Consider the following 21209-nt stretch of genomic DNA (forward strand, 5'->3'; position numbering starts at 1 on the left):
ATAACGCATGTGGTATACCTATCCAAACCGCGAGCGGTCAAATGACGGCAAACACCGTTTTCGCTAAAATTCCCTTGTTTCTCAACCGATTTCTACATAATTTATTGTTTTGAAAAGCTTATAACTCGACTCAAATATATTTCTCAGGCAATTGTCAGCTACAGTTAATAATTTTAAAGTTATTTAAAGCCCAAAAAAATTTTATGAAAAAACATGCTTCAGGAAAAAAGCTGCAAATCAGTTATTTAGTAATCGAAAAAAAATTCACTTAGTGCCTGAGAAAGCTGAAGTTAGAAGCTGTATGCTGCATACATGGAACATTTTTCTAAATTTTTTTAAGATCATGGCCACAAAGAATGTAAAAAAGGTGTGTAAAACCCGTAGTTTTCAATCAATCAACCGCCAAAGCTGTTCCTGTTACAGTAGAAAAAATTTAAAAAGTGAATTGGAAAGTGGACCTAATTTGTCACATTTTGGCATCTTTAGATTTTTGAAATACGAAATACATAATTTATGACGACTTTTCAAAGGTAGCTGTTTTTCAAACTTTTTATCAACTTGGATTTTCTGAGACAATTCCTACACCTGGATTTTGAATAGGCGTTAACGTTAGGTTTAGGCAAGAAAACTATATGCAAAAGAAAGCTAATTTCATACCGGTGATGTAATTGCATTGGCGGTGCAATGCTTGGCAAAAATACGATAAATGAAACAGTGAAGTAGTTTCTGAATTTTGAAAAGTCAGCATAAATTCTTGCTTGGCAGACGGGCGCAGTGGGTGGTAATATTTCAAAGCTATTTTGCACACGAAGACGGATGAAAGGAAACGAAAAAACAAACAAGCATTAGCTAAAATTTTCTAGATTTTCTTGTTGAAATATATATATTTTATTTTAGTCAAGCATTGCACCGCCAATGCAATTACATCACTATGTCACTCACGGTATGAAATTTGCTCTCTTTTGCATATAGTTTTATTGCCTAAACCTTACCTTAACGTACTCAAAATCCAGTGCAAAGCTAAATTTAGGTGAAGGGATTGTCTCAGAAAATCAAGATTCATTAAAAGTTTGAAAAACAGCTACATTCGGAAAGCCGTCCTAAATTATGTATTTCGTATTTCAAAAATCTAAAGATGCCAAAATGTGACAAGTTACGTCAACTTTCCAATCCACTTTTTAAAATTTTTCTACTGTAACAGGAACACCTTTGGCGGTTGATTGATTGAAAAGTACGGGTTTTACACAACTTTTTTACATTTTTTGTAGCCATGATCTTAAAAAAAATTTGAAAAAATGTTCCATGTATGCAACATATAGCTTCTAACTTCAGCTTTCTCAGGCACTAAGTGAAATTTATTTCGATTACTAAATAACTGATTTACAGCCTTTTTTCCTGAAGCATGTTTTTTCATAAAAATTTTGTTGGACTTTAAAAAACTTTGAAATTACTGACTGTAGCTGACAATTGACTGAGAAACATATTTGAGTCGAGTTATAAGCTTTTCAAAACTTTAAATTATGTAGAAATCGGTGGAGAAACAAGAGAGTTTTAGCGAAAACGGTGTTTGCCTTCATTTGACCGCTTGCGGTATGCACTTTGTATATACCTAGTGTCGGTATGTTTAGTGTTAAGGATGTAAAAAAAGTAAAATATTATTTAGCGACTATTATTGAATTCTTCTATGACTTTTGCGTAAGAAGAACTTACTTAGCGTATGAAGTGCTTTTAGTTATAAATTTTGAATGGAGCGTTGGAGTCAAAAACATTCTCAATATGTCTCCTCAGCCAGATAAATAACTTAAAGTGTACTTCTATCAAAGCATTAAAGAATATATGGGATTTAGCGAATTAGCGCTTTTGTGCCGAACATTGTGTCTTGGTAATTTTCACATTTTAGGACACTATATTACGTTCACGAATTGAAACGAATTTTTAATTGTTTTTATTTGTTAAATTTCGAGTTGCATCAACCTTTTGTATTGAAATTCTAAATTTGACATACAAAACCCCTACCTCATCTTTAGAATGGGTTTTTATTAAGAAGTGTAACTAAACAAATTCAGAGTTTAAAACCAAGAATTTTAGCTTCAAAATTAATTCATGGAATCCTAATTCTAAACATCAACAAGTTGATAGCCATTTAATAGGCGTTTACCACTCACGATGGTCAACAAAATATGCAAAAAAAAATCTAAAACTCATATCCCGTATTTATAATTAAAAATTTAGATTAAAAAAAATCGCTCCTGTCATTACAAATGTTACAATTTCAGTTTCAATTGGACGGGACGGGATCTTCGCACGGGCCTGACAGTTTGAGTTTATTTGACCAGTATTTTTCAATTCCAAGCTGTATCCTTGAAGAAGAACTAAATCTCATATATTTAAGCTATTTTCTATGTTTAAATATGAGTCCATCTTAACGTGGCCATTGGACCGCTGCAAAAATGATTTTTTGCTCGCATATGTTTTTTCGATGCCTTTTGGGTCACCAAGCATCAGTGTAAAATTTGAGATGATTAGGATGATTCCTGAGTTAGCGCAATGCGTTTCAATTTTGTATGGAAATTTGTATAGAAGAACAAATTTTTACCCATTAAATCATCCAGAAAATTCAAATAAGCTTGAAATGAAGTCGGTCTTAAATTTTCGATTTTGACTATTCTTAAGCTTCATTTCTTGCTAACATGACAAGCAGCTAAGAATTTCCTAAAAAAAAGTTATCACTATTTCTAAATGAAAAATCGGAATCCATTGAAAAGTTTATAAAAATGGCAGACTTTGTTTGTTTGAGCTTTTAATAATTTCATGAAATGTTTTTGCAAAAGTTGTATAAATCAATAAATTTTCTGGCGATGCAAAGCAGTTTTTTGAGGCTTTTTATTTCCATCCTACGATTACACAGCGCTCAAATATGCAGACATAACCGCAAAAATTTGAAAAAGCAAGTTTGAAAAAAAATAACATCAAATAATTTTTCTGGCATACAAGTTAGGTTTGTGCTTTGTTCAGATGAATTGAAGAATCAAGTAATATTATTCATCCAAAGATCATTTTTTTTGGAAATTTCAGTACATCTCTGGCGATTTTTGAATGGAAAATTTTGTTTTCCTGTACAATTTTCCATACAAAGTTAAAACTCGTTACGCTTATTCAGGACTGACTGGATCGCTTCCAAAATTTTAAGTGCTTTTTCTGGCAGCAAAAACAATCAGAAAAAGTTATGGGAGTTGTAAAAATTTAGGAATTTGAAATTTTCAAACAAAGCTTGCAGCGGTCTAGTGGCCATTATAGCCATATTTCCTATATTTATAATACATTTTAGGAATGTTATAAAAATAAATTTTCGGGCAAGTTTTTCTGTTGAAATGCAATTAAGGAAAAACAGATCAGTTTTTTCGAACTATGATTGATTCTAAATCGTTTATTGATATAAACATGTTTATTATTGACATAAACAACTAAAACGCAAAACTGATGTATGGTCTATTTTCATCAAAACTAGAAGCAATAGAAAAAAATATGACTCCAGATATGAATTCCAGACCTTATTATTGTTTTATCAGTGATAAGTTACAAATTCAAAAACAATAAACTAGAAAAGTTTTATATCTATTTTATTACTTCAACTACCTTACATCACATTTTACGTATCTTTTCATCTCCTCAGCTATAAAACGAACAAATAATTCACGGCTACGCGCGTGAATGCACAACCTAGCTACAACAGTAACTGACAATTAATTTTCTCCATCTTTTCTCCAACTTCCACTTTTCATTTCAGAAAACAACAAAACAGTTACTACGGAACATCCAAAAATAAAAGAAAACAACAACGCCAACAACGACAAAGTATCGGAAAACGCCATCACATACTACAATCACATCACATCACATAAGACGGCACGGCAATAAAGGGAAATAAAAATTGCAAGTTATAATGCACCGGTGGTAATCGCGAACCTGTAACTAAGAGAAAAAAACACAAAATAAAACGACGCCTTGAAAAAAGCGAACACAGTCTTACGAAGAAATGTGAAAAAAAAAACAAGAAGATGAGCGACGATCCCCCCTTTCTCATGTAATAAAGCAGTTGCATAAGACCCTATCAAAACAATTACCCTCCCAGAGTGCACACCTCTTATAAAAATCAATATCCGATCGATCGACTCGAACAACAACAACAGCAACAATCTCTCCCATCGGATTCGGATTCGAATGAAATAACAACAAAATACTCACATTTGTTGGCGGCAGCCGAGACAAGAAAAGCAACAACGAAAAAAAATTCACCATTTGTAACCGAGTGAACAATAAAATTTGTCTGTTTATTGTCCGGGTAAAAAACAAATCAAAGCTCAAAGAAAAACGCGTATTTCTCGGAACATCACAAAAGACCTCCACCGAAGTTAGTTTTTTGTTTCTTAAAAAAAATAACAAAGGATACAAATTCAAACACACGCATACAAGTTTTTCGGGTTTACATTTTTTCGTCATCAGCTGGTATCAGTGCCAATTGCTGTTCGAGGGGAAATAATTATAATAATTTCGGTTGTGTGTTGAAGAGTGGATAACGATATGGATAACGGAGGTGATTTGGGAGCGGCCGGGGCCGGGGAGGTGGGATCCTCATCCTGCTACGGCGGTGGAGACATTGCCGGTGCCATCTTTGGGACCCTGCTTGCCGTCATACTTGTGGCGGTGCTCGTCTGGTACCTCTGGAGGAAAGGCTACATCCCGAAGCGCATCACAAAAGGTAAGTGTCTGAATCATTACATCTCTCCCTAGGGATGGATACTGTGGAAAGCAATTATGACGTGACAATGACAACATAAAAATGTAAAATAGCATTGAAATCGAGAAAAACGAAAAAAAAAGTTTTTTTTGACTGGATGGTACTTATGCTTGAATAAACTATTAGGGATAGAATTTGTTTACAAGAATTGTTGGCGAATTCATAAAAATGTTAGACAACTGGTTGGCAGGCCGAACAAGCATACAGTTCCAACAAAAACAAAGTATTGGTTGATGATAAGTTTTATTCGCCGATAAATTTATTGATTTAAGTATGTTCATTGACACGTGCGGCGAGATGAAATGCTAGGTAGAAGAATTTGTAAAGGAATGAAGAACAGGCTGATAGGTAAGCATTAGATTAGCTTCACTAGTTTATTTGTTTATTTGTATAAAAAATCAACGGATCACATGTTGATCCAAATGATAACTTAATCCTAAATAACTTATCAAAATTAAAATCCACTCGACACAGTTCTGGACACGTCTAATATTCCCATTCGGAACACATTTCTCGAAACGTCAAAGTCGAAATGCGCAGAAAAACGATTAAAAGTTTTAAGATTCCGACAAAAGCGCTGTTGGCCCCATAGTTGTTCAGACGAATGGGAACGTAGAGCTGCGAATGCTGGTTTATTAATCCTCGGGGTCGTACACTGAGAGGGACAGCCTCCAGCAGCCTGGGAGAGTATATTCTCGATGTCAGCAGGTCAGCCACAACCAGAGCTCGAGTAGCGTTCCTACGAACTTGAAGCGTATCCAAGTCTATGAGGTGGAACGATTTTCGTAGCTTGGCAGACGAATCGGATCGTGCCAATTCAAGTGACGTAGGGCATAGCGCATGAAGCGCCGCTGGATAGCCTCTATTCGTTCAGCTCCGTTTTGATAGACAGCTGATGCGTATTCGAGAATGGAACGAACTATGCAGCAATAAAGACTTTTAAGGCAGTACACGTCTTTGGCCATGCGATACAGGAATCCAAGGTTTCTAGAAGCTTTGTCAACAACATAGTTCGTGTGAGTCTTGAACTCCAGCCGTTGATCGAGGATAACTCCTAGATCGTTGATGTGTTCTACTCGGGTGATGGTTTCGCTTCCAAGGATGTACTTCGCACGAAGAGTGTGCCGCTTACGGGAAAATAATATAACCGAGCATTTGCTGCGGTTCAACGGCAGGCAGTTAATGTCGCACCAGGGACCAATTACGGAAAATTGCTGCTGTAAAAAGTCGATGTCGTCTTGGTTGTTTATGGCGTGAAAAAGTTTCAGGTCATCAGCATAAGCAAGTTTTGTTCCTTCAAGGAGCGAGAATGCGTCATTGAAGTAGATTACGAAAATTATCGGTCCTAAATGACTTCCTTGGGGTACTCCTTAGGGGGCAGGGCATTGCCTGGAAAAATTTTCGTCCCGTTAGATAACTCTGGAACCAATCCAGTAGAGATGCACAGATTCCTAAGCGTCCGAGCTTTGCGATTGCAATATCATGGTTCACCTTGTCGAACGCAGCTGAGAGATCAGTGTAAACGGCGTCAGTTTGGATCTTCTTGGCAAAGCAGTCTTGAACGAATGATGTGAAGCTCAGTAAGTTGGTAATTGTGGATCGTTTAGGCATGAATCTATGCTGGTCGTTGAAGATGTGAGGTTTGGAAAACGAGAAAACAGGATCCATAACGACCAGTTCAAAGAGTTTGGATATCGCGCATACAGCTGATATCCCACGATAGTTGCTAACATCTCTCTTGTCCCCTTTTTTATGGACAGGAAACATATGAGCTTCCTTCCACAGTGAGGGAAAAATTGCGTTGTTCAGCGATGATTGAAAAATATATACGATGGGGTCAGCAATAGTGGCATAAAACGCTTCAAAAAAGTTGCTGGTATACCGTCCGGGCTCGTAGAGGTAGAATTTTTCAACTTTGCTGTTGCTTTCAAGATGGCTGCATCTTCAATTAGGAATCCATTCAAAGATGAACCTAGAGGTAAAATATTTCGGACAGCCCTGGCTAGTTGCTCGGAAGAAATGCCCTCGGTGGTAAAAACGCTTGAGAATTTGCCGGCGAAGAGCTCACAAATTTCAGGATCGGAAGCAGCTGTGTTGTTGTCCAGAAACATGTGGGACGGGAGCCCTGTTTCTGGACTGGTCTTGAAGCTTCGCTGGAGCCGATTGTTTTTCAAGATTTTTTCAAATTTTTCTTCTCGTTTTCCTCCGAAATATTCCTGCTGGGCTTTTCAACGAAAAAGGGAATTGGCACCAAACCAAATTTCCTCGAATGCGAGCATGAATGTTACAAGATGTTCCTCAAATAGACTTTTTTGTAATATGTCAATCAAACCCACTTAGTATAAAAGTTACAAATAGGGCCTCAAATAGCCTTCTATGGACTATAAGTTCCAAAATGTTCCTCAAATAGGCTTTTTGAGACATGTCCGCCACTTCATGAATATGAAATGTGAACGAACATCACAAAAGGGCATATAATCAATAAATCTTTTTTGTCGTCTGGAAATTGTTGAATTGTTTTATAACTTATTTATAATAAATTATTTATTATAATTTAATTTAAATTCAGATCAACTTAAAGCAAACTCGCAAAGGATTGGCTTTTAAAAAAGATTTTTTTTACTTCAAACATTCCCTCCAATTGTATACTCAACACGAATTTATCACACCTTGAAAGTCACTTGAAGCAATTCATGAAATAAATATATAGATAAACTCAAGCCATGGCCGTAGGAACGGGGGGGAGGGGGGGGGGGTTTGAGGTCAAACCCCCTCCCCCATGAGTATCCGAAAATGTCAAGCAAAATGTCCTTTCCGAAAATGTCAAGCAAAATGTTCTTTTCAAAACTCAAAATTTTAAGTACTAATCATATTTTAATGAACGACCAAAATGATTAAAAAAAAAACAATCTCGATATTAAACTAAGACCAACATTCTGATATTTTATCCAAGGTTAACAATTCAAGTAATGTTTTTCGAAAAATTTCTCACTTGTTGATAGACGATTAAAACTGGAATTCAATGAAATTTTCAGCAAAGTTTGCTAACGATTTATTGCTAACGTATGCAAAATTTTGTGACAATCTGTCAATCCCAATTATTTTCCCGGTCCGAATGAGTGCGAAAAAATATCTAGTTAACTTAGGCTGGAATCTTTCCGGATGTTCTAGTTCCAAATTTTATTACAATAAATAAAATTAGTTAGCTGTGATCCGATTTTGGATTCTGTACCCAGTTTATAATTCTTGAATTGCAATTCGGATCCTCATTGAGACAAAATTCTGCTACGTATCTTGGTTTTATATTTAAAACTTAAATAAGATTCACTTTTCATGTTCTAAACTCATCATTTAAAATTACAAACCATTTTTAAGATTTGAATTTAAAACTTTTACCCTTAATTCTTATGTAGAATTGACACTTGAAAAAGTTCCACAGTCCCAAATAGAAATATTAGAAACAGTTTCATCATTCGGAATTTTCGTTCAGATTCACGAGTTGAATAACAAATAAATAACTGAAGAAAGAATTCATATTGAAAATCAAAAATTCAAATATAAGATATCTGATTGAGGGTTCTGACACAAAATTCGCAATAGAAGAATTATGATTTTTTTTTTGAATGGTTATTTGGAATAAAGATTCAGAAATCGATATCAATTCAGGAATTCAAAATTTTAATTCAGGCTCAAAATGCAGAGTTCGGAATCAAAACTTAAAATTCCGAGTCACATACAGCTCGAATTTTAAATTTATAAACAAGATTTAAATATCAATATGTGAATTACATTAATTAAATTAAATTAAATTAAGTAATTAAATTTTGATTGTATACTCATTGTTCATTTTATATTTATTGAGAGTTTGAAACACAAAATATTTTTTGAAATGTTTTAAATAAGATCTTAATTGATTTGAAAGGTTTTTTTTTATGAAAATCTATATTATCCAGGATTTCAATAAAGAAATAAATTGTTAACGATATTTTTGTTGATAAAAAAACTTGTACTTGATCTGGATCTGTACTGAAAGTTCAGCCGAAAGTATATTTATCGATTGATTGGTAAGCATTTTTAATATTGTAAATTCTTCAAAAACAATCATTTAAACTAAAAACTCAAATTTCAATCGAGTTTACAAGATTTGAAAATAAATCTGATTTTAACCGGCAAGTAAAAAAAACGAGTATCTCGCTCATGGTTCGCAATATGCTTATTTTATTTTTTGATTTTGGACACATTTTAAGCGATGTTTTTCTTTCAAATGAAACAAACCACATTTATTTCTAAAAACTTCATAAAAAACTGTAAACTTATAGGACTTATTTATTTGATTTAAAACGAATTACTAATAATGTAAAAGTACTTGAGGAGAAGTTCGATTAGGCGCTGACACATGCGGACGTATATATTTTTTCGATCTGTGAAAAAGTTGTTCTAACTAAAGAAATAGGGTCTAAAAAAGGAAGAACTAATATCAAATCAAGTTGAAAAAAAAAACTGATAAGATGTGCAAAATTGTAAAGTTTGCTGTACAAAAAACAAAAAACAAATAGGATGTGAGAAGAAACAAATCAACTTCAGAAGCTTCGGTTGCAGTAAGTTTCGACTCCGAATTCCGAAACGAGAGTTCTGAATCAGTAAAGAATATGTCCTGTTGATGATTACCTATCTTGTGAAATCCAACCTTATTACATTGTATGATTTTTATATAAAGTAATTGAACATTATGCATATTATTCATATGCTTAAGAAGCGTTTGGTAGAGAAATCCACGCATTATCTCTCCCGTTGTTCCAGTATCTTTAGCGGTATTTACCACATAGTTGGCCTGGCCGTAGTGATATCTGTAATGCATTAATGTATCAGATATAAGGTTGAAAAGAAAAATGAAGGGCGAAAGTATTCCGTTCTGGAGAATTCTTACCAGTTTTGGCTATGTTGGTAAAAGAAGAAAATTAAAAAGGATGACTTATAATGTTAAAGCACTTAAACCCAAATAATGAGATATTTTTAACACCTACATTTTTTATGTATTGTTCAGATATACATTGTTCAAACAAAAATGTTATAGGAAAATTTGATTACCAAAGCCCTCCCTCTCTCACATTAGGCAGTTCTTCCTACGGCCCTGACTCAAGCAACTGTATAATTGAATGCTTAAACGTTATAGAAAAGTTTTTATTTTCTGGATATTTGATTTTTATGCCATTTCGTAATGTTTCTGAATAATAATCAACATGTGCCTTCGCTGCTGGCCGCTGCAGGGATGCTAGCTCGATTTATTAAAAATCAGGACAACATGATGAAAAAATCAGGATTTTTCAGGACACCCAAAATTTTGCTTAAATTGCATAAATAAAGGGGAAATACAGGTACTGTAAACGCCATAATTTATGCACTGAGGTGAGCAGAATCTTGGCTGGCCTGCAGTTGATATGGAAAAACCCTATTTAAATATCATCTGAACCGAACATTTCAATCGGTTTAACTATTTCAATAAAGATCCGATTGATAATTCAACTATTTTTTCAATTACATTTAAGATTTTTTTTAATCAAGCCAGTTTAGTACATTTAAAAGCTTTTTCAAAAATCAGATAAATCAGGAGAATTTATAAAATTAGGACGGTCTTTCGAAATTCAGGACAAATTCTTATTTATCAGGACACCTGGCACCTTTGCCATTGGCTGCCCTTGAGGTACTTTAGAAAAGCTTATTATATACCGCTTCAAGTTTAAGTTGAAGTACAATTTTCTTCATAAGGTTGATTGATTGCTTTAGTGAGCAAATCAAACAAATGTGTAACAGAACTGGCGTGCTACTGAGGTGATGAAAGGAATAAAGATATATGCTGAGAAACCCAATTTTAAACTTAATAAAATTGCGTCCTTCGAATTTCTTCGCATCGAAATCTCAAAACTGCTTTACGTATGCAACCAACAATAGGGGAGAGTGGGGATACTTGATCCCCTTTTTTTATTTTCACCATATCTTTTTGGAAAAATTTAGCAACTCGCCGTCTTTGACATTTTCTGACAGCTTGTAACTTCAAGTTTCTATGCTCCAAAAATTAGAACGATACTTAAACCCATTGATGAACTAGAAGCTTTTTCGTGGGAGTAAAAAAAATTGCGATTTTTCTGAGGTTAGGGGAGACTTGATCCCCTATTGAAGGAGACTTTAATCTTTAATTCAGCAAGCCCTAATCCTTGTATAAAAATCAAACAAAACCCCAAGATAGAATGTTAATTTACTATTTTGGTCATGTTTGTTCTCATTCCACAATTTATAGCAGACATAAGAAGAAAATTATATAACTTTGTCTCGCTAATAACATTGCATACTTAAAGGCGCTATTTTTTATAATTAAGAGAAAATTAATTATTTTTAGTCTTTTCTTTAGACAATTGTTTGATAAATATTGGTTTTTGGATAAATATTAGTAATTTCGTGATCAGCAATCATAACGATCAATTCAGAAGAAGAATATGCCCTTTGGAAGGGGGATCAATTGTACCCAACTCTAGGGGATCAATTATACCCATAATCAACATTTTAGAAAACTTTTTCTGAAAAAAGTTGAGAGTTTCTCATTGCTTTGAAAATATGGCATTATGAAGTTCATTTTACGCTCGAACGATTGATACATTGGAACAAATTTTTCCCATGTAAGGAACATTTTAAAGTGATGAAAAAAGATCTTCAAGTTACATTTTGTGAAATTTTTCAAACAAAGTTAAATTACTCAAGCAATTATTTTGTTAAAATTTTTTAAACTACAAGCATTGTTATTTTGCTCATTTTGGCACATTTTTCTAGAACATTTGATCTTTGTAAGACATTCCAGTTTCGAGATATAGCTAAGGAATCAAGTATCCCCAGGGATCAAGTATCCTCATTCTCCCCTACATAATTTTCGAGAGAATAATTGTTTTTTATTTTTTCTAAAATTTACCATTTTGTAACATATTGTATGTTTGTGAGCATATCAAATCGTTATCTGTAGATTGTATCTATAGAATTGTCACAAATAGCCTATGCCAACAAATCAAACCATTTTAAAAATTAAGAAAGCATCGGTTATGTTTACGAATGGTTCCAATTGATATAAGGTTGTATAAAAAATATTGAAATGTTTTCATCTCTGAGTCGACTATCTGTGCATCTCAAATTTATTTTTCGAGTATGCATCAATGTTTATCTTATTATTTTAAACGGATCTGAAAGGATGATGTCATGTCAATGTTAAACCTAAACCTAAATAATATTTGTGTCGTCCACTCTATTTAGGTCTATTCATTATGTTTTTTGTTTCAATTATAGTCGTCAACATCTTTGTGGCATTCGCGACTTTATATCAACGTTGCTGTTGGCAGACAGTCATTGAAAAACTTATCCGGTACAATTGTGATCGATGTTTACTCTAAGCATCGAACTCACGGACATAAAATATTTTCCACTCAAACTACTATTTAAAGAAATTTAAATTTCAAAAAGCTTGAAAAACAGGTGTTTTGAGCTTTTATAATCAATGTTTAAATTTTGGGTCAAAACGAAGAACTGCGCCTAGGTCCAGCGCGATAAATTAATGTTTTTAATTATAATTTGCTGGAGCTTTTTAGTGTGCAGATACAATTAAAATAACAAACGTATATTCACAGAAGACCAGCGAAGACTGGACACCTGAACGTGGGGAAAAAACGAAATCTGACAAAAACAACCGTTAGACAAGTGAGTTTACACACTTTAAACCAGACTCCTAACAATATTTACTCATTGTAATTTTTGAAACAAATAAAATTACAGTACCCTTGAGAAAGACCACCAAAAAAGGTCGAAACGTCGGGCATTTCAAAAAGAAAGATGTTCGCTTGAAGTCCGAGACCGAAAAATGGCCTGATTGTCGCATATTGCCTGATTCTCTTTAAATCAGTGCTTTCCTTTCTATCTATGTACTTGAAGAAGTCATGCAATAACTCGCTATGCATCAGCAGTGATGCCATTTAAATAGATTGTTTTTCAATGCCACAAGAAATACCCCTATTCAATAGCTAATAACTATTTTTTACCTAAAAAGACACGAATTTACGGTCTTTAACAAAGATGTGCAGAGGAACAAAGTCTTTAGCCAAAAGTCTTTAGCAGGTTTGGTACCACAGAAAAAAAACAAAACAAAAAATTACATAGCTTTATTTCTGTGGTTGAGTATTCCTTATTCTATATATCTTATTTTGGATTAGTTCTCATTTCAAATTTTTTGTCTGAATTTTGATTAAATTCAATAAAAGATTACCGAGCTCATATCATATCTACAAAGCCGGACAGAGAGTAATAAGCAATCTGAGCTGCCATTTCACCAGAAGGCAGCTTATGCTGATCAAGGTGGATACTGTTGCCGGTAGTGCTGCCATATAATAACGTCTTCCACTACGCTGCCGGTTGCCCTGCATCATCTAGCGGAGGTTTTATTTTGTGCTTAAATCGAAACCTAAAACATCCGCGAACCTCAATCATTCATAAACCCAGAGTTGATTGACCGGTACACGGTAGTTGTCACATGATTGGCTGCGAAGTTGACTTTTCCTTAGTTTAAATTATAAGTTTTTACCGAGAAAGATTTTTTTTTCTCAAAATTCAGTTGAAACTATCTAATGACTTTATTTAAGATTTTATTAAGAAACTTGAATACATTTAAATATGTCAAACACTCAAGCGTACTCTAATAATAGCAAAACTGATGCCAAAACGGATGTCGTCAGAGCCTGGAGGTCCTGTGTGGAGGCAAGGTAACAAACCGCAACTAAAATGCCAGCTTATGGCAGGCAGCATCCATATCACGGCAGGCTCATTTGCATGTGAATCATAATGTTTATCACTGTAGTAAATTGCAAACCGGGTGTGTGTTTTCGATCCGGCATTTTGCCGACTTGCCATTTTTCTTGTGCCCTCGAGCAAGGGCAAGTTGCAAGTTGGGACTTTTCAGTTTTTCCCGCGCGTGCAACTACTCAATATAAACTATGTATCTTTGTATCTAAATATCTCGCATATGTATGAAGCTATTAATCTCTGCTGAAGTTGAAACTGAGAGCTATGATATAATAGCGTGCGACATCTGACGGATTTGGCGTGTTTATTTTTTTTTTTTTTTCGAGGAAGATTGCTCGAGGGTGATGGACCAGGAAGGGGGGATCTGTAACTATCTGTTTTGACATACAACAACCGGAACGAAATGAAATGGAATGGAATGGCAGAGGAACTAATTTCAATGGACCGAGATATGACGACCGTGCATGTTGGTATCCTACATGTGTAGTTTTAATGAATGGGATCGTTTGTTCCAGCGAAAATGACCCCTTGCGATGGCATCATCGCAACCCAAAGAGCTTAGTAGCGTACGATCGTTTTGATTTGATCTAATTAGAGTACAGCTGTTAAAATGGTATGTCCAATCTAAGTATGAAAATTTAATGAAATTTATGAATTGAATAAAACAGTAAGGGATATTTTGTTGAAGAAGTAATTCAATTGATAACGTTATTTCGAAAGCGAAGAGTTGTAGAAATAAATGTTAAAATTAGATAATTGAAAAAAATATTGTTCCGTTTTTTAAACACCATATGTTAGTTTGGGCAACAGTCGTAACTCTCATTTTTTATGAAGATCAACAATTTTAGAAATTGATGGGGAGATGATGAAATTTATATTTAGGTCTTGTAAACACGAATAGATAACTGATTAAATAATATACCACGCCCATCTGGGAGGCAATGGATGCACAGAAAAATTTCATGATCAAATTTTGAAAACTGACCATATAAATTATGGAGTTTGGCACAAAAAACTTCTCTGAGCAAAATTTCATAGCAATTGAACTCGTTTATTTGTCAAAAATAAACTACCTGGGACTAATAAGAATCCACAACCATCTTAAGGGTGCCAAAGGAAATGTGGAAAATCTTAAAAATGGTACTTATATAAGGACAAATTTGGGTGAATTCGAGATCTGAATTCAGAACACTTTTGTTGTAAATGAAAAAGTAAAGATAATGTTACGGTCTCAAAGAGGGAATAAAAATAACAAATAGGTAATCTTCATGCATAATCGAAATTTTAAATTCACATTCCAAAAAAATACTAGCACCTTAGATTCGAATATCTATCAGTAAGAAATGTAGGTATCGTAGTTAATCCAGGGTAAAATTGATCACCAGGGTAACTTTGATCAACATGATTTTTTTCAAATAATCATCAATAACTAGGTCTAAAGTTAAAATATCTCTAAACTTTGTCTACGTTTAAAAATCTACAAGTTGAGCTTCACAAACAAACACCCTTCCTGATGAAATCAAAGCGTTTAGAAACAAACAGGTTGAATTTTGTGAGAGTTCATTTTTTTCCTTGGTAAATGTATAGTAAACATTAGACTAGTTCACTTTTCGGCTTTTTTCGCAGATCAAAGCCGGACTCATATGGGTTGTTCCTCAGGCATTTTCAAGTATTTCTGCCAAATTTGAGATCTATTGAACTAATTTCTGTTCTGCGCAATGAGTTTTTGTGAAAAAAGTCCATTTTTCTTGAAAATTTTCTCATAAGAGTTCTAGCAAGCCCCTTTTAATATGAAACGATAATTTAAGGATGCATGGTGGTTGATATTATCAACAATATAATGGATCTGTTTTAGATAATCGTTCAAAACAAACCGAAAAAAATTAAAAAATCATAAATAACCAACTTGAACAGAAATTTTGCTTAAAAGTTGAAAGTTAAAAATCTACAGTAAATTAGAGAAAAATATTTTCCGCAAAAGCTTTTCTTGTAAAACTAGCTCTTTTTATAACCTTTCTTTTGATGTAATAAACATACAAATTGGATATATAGCGGTCAAGTTGTTTACAGATGTTTGCAACAAATTTGAATTGATAAAATATTTTACATTCAAGTTTTCTCCTCATCAACTTGTGCACAAGCAAAAATATTTTATTCAATCTAGTACCCCAAGACTGGGCCAGGAGAAAAAAAAGCGCGCTTTGATCAAGTTGTATGCAAGTTCTCTTGATGCCACGTTTTTCAGGTTGCATGAAGCTAAAACTTGAACATAACATGAGGAACATAATTTTGATTCAAAAACTGGTGCACTAATATTTGAATAACTTTGCTCTAATTCTTGCGATCATTAAATTTTATACATCAAATGATTGATAATAAACAGGGCTACATCAACAAGAAAAGATTTTCGGAAAAATATTTTTTTCGGATTTACTGTAGATTTTAAACCTTCAACTTGTAAGTAAAATTTCTGTACAAGTTGGTAGTTTATGATTTTTTAAATTTTTTCGGTTTGTTTTGAACGATTATCTAAAACAGATCCATTAAATTGATAACAATATCAACCACTATGCATTCTTAAATTATCATTTAATATCAACAGGGGCTTTCTAGAACTCTCATAAGAAAATTTTCAAGAAAATTGGACTTTTTTTACAAAAACTCATTGCGCAGAACAGAAATTAGTTCAATAGATCTCAAATTTGGCAGAAATACTTGAAAATGTCTGAGGAACAACCCATATGAGTCCGGCTTTGATCTGCGGAAAAAGTCGAAAAGTGAACTAGTCTAGTAAACATACACCAAGTTTTTATAGTAGTTTGAGGTTAATTTTTGATATTTAAAAAATAAGGGCATTTTCCAAAGAAAGCCAGTCTAGCACAAAGGGCTAGAAACCCTATCAAATGGTAAAGTTTGAAGGAAAACAAGGGGAATAGTGCGAGAGCCTAGGGAATTTAATGAAGGCAAAATTTAATTTGTTTTTGTAGTTAAAATTTTATTAGTAGTTTATTTACATAGTATTCCGTCTCACGACATAACTTTATGAACATAATTCCTAAAATTCACTCGGTCTATGGCAACCGATCTCCAAATTCTCGGACACCCCGCGTTCGCCAGATCACACTCCACTTGGTCTAACCACCTCGCTCGTTTTATTAGTAGGTTAATGTTAAAAAAATTAGTTTCTTTATTTAGGCAACATCGTTCATCTGAAACCCACATATATGTTGAGCGTTTATTTTATTTGTTTCATTTGGTTTAAAATATCCTAAATGTTCCAAACTGCCTAAGCTATCGATAAACTATCATTTGTAAATATTATGAAGGTGTCATGAAAACTTGTTAAAACCGTCAAAATAGAGACTGATCAATGTTGTTGTTACTTCAAAGCATCAAATTCTACACAGAGACTAAATCGTTTTGAAATCAAATTGAAAGTAGTCTAATGAATTTCTGTAACAATGTTTTACGTTTATGTGAGTCCAGTACTAGTTTTTAAAATATGAAACATGCCACATTGTCCTTAACAGAAAAGATAATCAAAAATATTGAAAAAAGTGATCAATCTTAATAATCGTAATTCATGATTTCAACTCCTAATACAATTTAAATTGAAGATTAGTACATCTTATGTAATGGTCATAAACCTTCATGTTTGACAAGCGGTAATTTGTCTAAAACCCCGTTATGAAGATTTTTTAGATTTTTAAGAGTATATTCGGCAACTTCGGAATTTTGAAATTTGAACAAGCATTTTTGTTTTAGGTGGGAGAAACTTCTAAAAATTACACAAGCTTTCTTCAAAATATATAAAAAATTTATATTCAGTTGTGTTCAGTGTAGCTACTAGTTGAACTAAAAGAAAGAGAGTGGGGTTTTCTGACATTTGATAATCCAATTGAGACCTCTGCTAAGGAAAACTATTTATTGCGGGTCAATTCTTCTAGAAAAATAAATTCAATCACAATGATACTTCCGATTTATTTTAGATTTTAGACTTTAGAAAAAAAGGTTTCTAAGTTTAGAGATGCAATTCACATTGAAGTATTTCTTTGGAATGTATCGAATGAGTTTCATCTTTACATATTACGAAAACCCATGAAATTTAATTCTAATGAAGTTTAATAACTCAAAAAATGCACCTTATCCTATCGTATCCTTACGTACAACGAAATTCTACATTGTTCGATTTGAAATGCAATAGGTATTCATTTTTAAAGAATGTAAAAATATTGGGTTTTATTTCACAAGTTCAGATATAAACCCATCAAACTATGTGGGCCAAGGTATTGCTTTCAAAGTTGTTAGCAAAACATTATGGAGCAAAACATATTTTTTTTTCTTTTTCATGCTCATTTGAATATTTAGTACGCCATTTGACGTATACTGTTTTCTTATTGTAGAAACTGTTTACAGTAAGCTAGTCAGTTTCCCAAAAGCATTTTATTTATCCAAAATAACGTTTATGAAATATGGTTTAAATTTAATAGTTGATTAACCCTTTAGAACCCAACCTATCTTTAAGAAGGGGTTTGTCAAAGCATATGTCGAGAAGATCCTCGATTGCTCCTTACTATTTTTGCAGCATGGCAAAATTCCAGTTAATTAAAAATATTTTCAGAAAGATTTTATTTTGGGTAGTGTAAGAGGGTCTTGAATAAACTTGTTTCTCTACTCCGCACTAAAATGTATTTTGATTGAAGAATAGTTGATTTGATTGGTATCAAAATTTCTACGATTCTTATATGTTCTTAATCTTAAAACGAATCTTTTATGACTTTTACAGTGAATAAAAATATAATGCTAGGAAACAAAATTAAAAGTAAACTCTTTTCACCATCTCTAAAATTCAAAGTGATAAAATTCTATGAATAATTACTGAAAACTGTGTGAAAGATGTGTGAACATTCATAAAAACATGCCTAACTTATGCATAAAAACAACATTTATTTATTTGTTGAGAATATGAGCTAAATTTCCTAATGTGAGCTGTATCCAATTTTTTTTGTCTTGACATTCAAGAATAAGTATGCTTAAAACCAATATTGTAATGCTGATCATTTCTTTATCACTGGTTAATTTGTTTTGGTTTCTACCAAACTTGTTTTAACATCTTTATGTCATTCACAATTTTAAAATGTCATTTTAAAATTTTATATTCAGGTAAAAAGCATCGCGCATTTCTCATTGGTGCAGATACCAAAAACATTATTTTGTTTACTTTTTCTAACACATTTTAAAATGTCCAGCTTTTTTCGGCTGTGTCTCGTTTTTCTTTTCAAATTGTTCCGCTTTTTTTGAAAATCATCTGGCAAGCCTAACCTAGAAAGATACTCTCGCCTATGAGAAATAGTTAGAGTTGATTGGAATTTTTTCAACTAGAAACAAATAGAAGTGAATTGAGACTTCAGTCCATAGAAAAAGTTTGGATGGAAAAAAGAACTAAGGACTGTTTACGAAACTAGCAGGACACGGGATATACAATATTATTAAATAAGTATACTAGCTAGAATTGTGAAATCTATGCTGAAAAGTTAGTTAACTCTGCTCTAAGCAAAACACATGAAAAATGTGGAAAAAGTTGGATTGAAGCTGGCTGGAAGGGTGGAGTTAACCCATCGTTGGACGAATAAAATGTGCACAAATGATGATGCAAAGTTTTCGGTGTTTAGAATAATTGAAATTTATTTTCTTGAAGATCTATCGAAATCTAGCTGAATAAAGAGACCAGGAAACCAGATTAAAGAGGAAGCTTCCGCTCGCTTTTCAAAGTCTTGTGTGTGTTTTTTTTCCTAAGAAATTAACGAATTGCTCATAGTCATCACCATACAGCAACATATTTTTTAATGCAAGAATAATAGAAATACGATAAGCCCTTTAAGAAAATATTGTAATTTTTTTTTTTAATATTTAAAAGATCATAAGCTCTTTCTAAAAAAATTGTGAGAAAAAAAGTTTATGGCTACTGGAGGAAGATGAAACTTTTACTGAATTTGACACGGGTTGGCATTCGAGTTTGCAGTTTTTAATGTTTTTGATAAGAAAAAAAAAGCATAATTGTGAGTGGGATACAAAAATTGTAGTAACGGCTTGAAGCGCTCTGCATTTTTACATTGGTCACAATACATGAAGAGACTTTCTGGAAAAATATTTAAAAAAAAACATATTAGGGTGAGTGCTCCTACTTTGGACCTAGAGCCTACTTTAGTCCTAAAATGTCGAAAATTGTAAATAATTCTTTTTGCTGGCACAGAATTAATATATTCCTATGCACACAATGAACTCTTATTCTTTCTGAACCCAACCATACCGTTTTTTGACATTAAAAGTTTTTCTGATGAAATTTTCAACGTTTTTAAAAATGTACCCCCTCATCAGTAGTAAATCAGACATCTCATTTAGTGGGGCGCGTTTTAAGAAATTAGAGTGTTTAAGGAAAAATCACAATTTTTTACTTTTTTTTTTACTTTTTTATTTAAATTACTTTCACTGTGAAGAATATGAACCATCTTACCTATTTTTCTTAAAAGTCATGAAAATCAATGAAAAACTCGGATAATTTGCAACGGGTCCAAATATAGGAAACTGTCGACTTTGATGTTCCATGTTTAGACCTAACATCACCAATACTTTGTATCAATACCAACAAATCAACAAAGGTGCGAATTTTTTATTGAGGCATAATATTCTGAAACGATATTGAGTATTTATAACAGTTTTTGCCAGCTTTGCGCATATAAACTGCAAGTAAGTAGACACAAACAAGTTTCAGCTAGTGTTCTGCTGATAGAGCTGACGGGGAATGAAAGTGTTTGTGATATTCATAACAGAAATTTAAGTTTTTTTTAAATGTCATAAAGGTGTAATACTTTTGTATGATAATAATTCATTGAAGATTACATTTTCAATAAATTTGTTTATTTATTTTCGAAAAATCATACTTTTATAATGAATTTTAGTTCTAGATCCATTTAAAGGAACCGGTTCAGTACCAAAATAGGAACAGTGGGTTCAATGTTGGAACTTTGGATCATATATATCTTTGCAAATCTCTCAATAACGGCGTAACCTATGTTGAAAATTTTCAGTGAAACTTTCAGCTAAGATCATGACTTATAAATGAATTCCGTAAAGGATATAAATTTCTCATCCATTTTAGAGAAAATCATGATTATTTAAAAACCACCGCTTAAAGGGTCCAAAGTAGGGCAACTAACCCTATTTCTGGATCATTTTTATTAACTGAGGAATCTCTTTTTGAATTTGTCCAATTTCTGGTCTATTCACTTCGCTACTTATACCGTGTATCGGCTGAACCAAGAAAAAGTAAGTTTAATCGAAAAATACCGAGATTCACCATTATGTCTCTAACTGCGACCTTTTGAAAGGCACTGGCCTATATTCGATACACGCCTTGAGAAACATATAGTGGTATGAATAAGGTTTAGCAATTGCTTCGGTAGCTTTTACTTTGCTCGAAATCAAGCAAAGCAAAAGCCCAAAGTATTTGCTTAGTTTTGTATGAATAAACGTTTGCTTAGCAGATGTTAACTTAAGTCTTAGAACATAGCTTTTGCTTCGA

The 21209-nt window shown here is 33.1% G+C and overlaps 1 protein-coding gene across 2 annotated transcripts in view; it reads left to right on the forward strand.

Moving 5' to 3' along the window:
* Positions 1–21209, forward strand: part of LOC129743836 (probable serine/threonine-protein kinase DDB_G0282963) — a 378781-nt gene that overhangs the window by 13749 nt on the left and 343823 nt on the right. For both annotated transcript variants that reach the window (XM_055736047.1, XM_055736046.1), the window contains exon 2: positions 3788–4759. In XM_055736047.1, coding sequence (XP_055592022.1) covers positions 4582–4759 — 178 coding nt within the window. In that variant the 5' untranslated portion in view covers positions 3788–4581. The remainder of the gene's footprint in view (positions 1–3787; positions 4760–21209) is intronic.

This window comes from Uranotaenia lowii, chromosome 2 (assembly GCF_029784155.1).
Source record: "Uranotaenia lowii strain MFRU-FL chromosome 2, ASM2978415v1, whole genome shotgun sequence".
NCBI classification, from domain to species: domain Eukaryota; kingdom Metazoa; phylum Arthropoda; class Insecta; order Diptera; family Culicidae; genus Uranotaenia; species Uranotaenia lowii.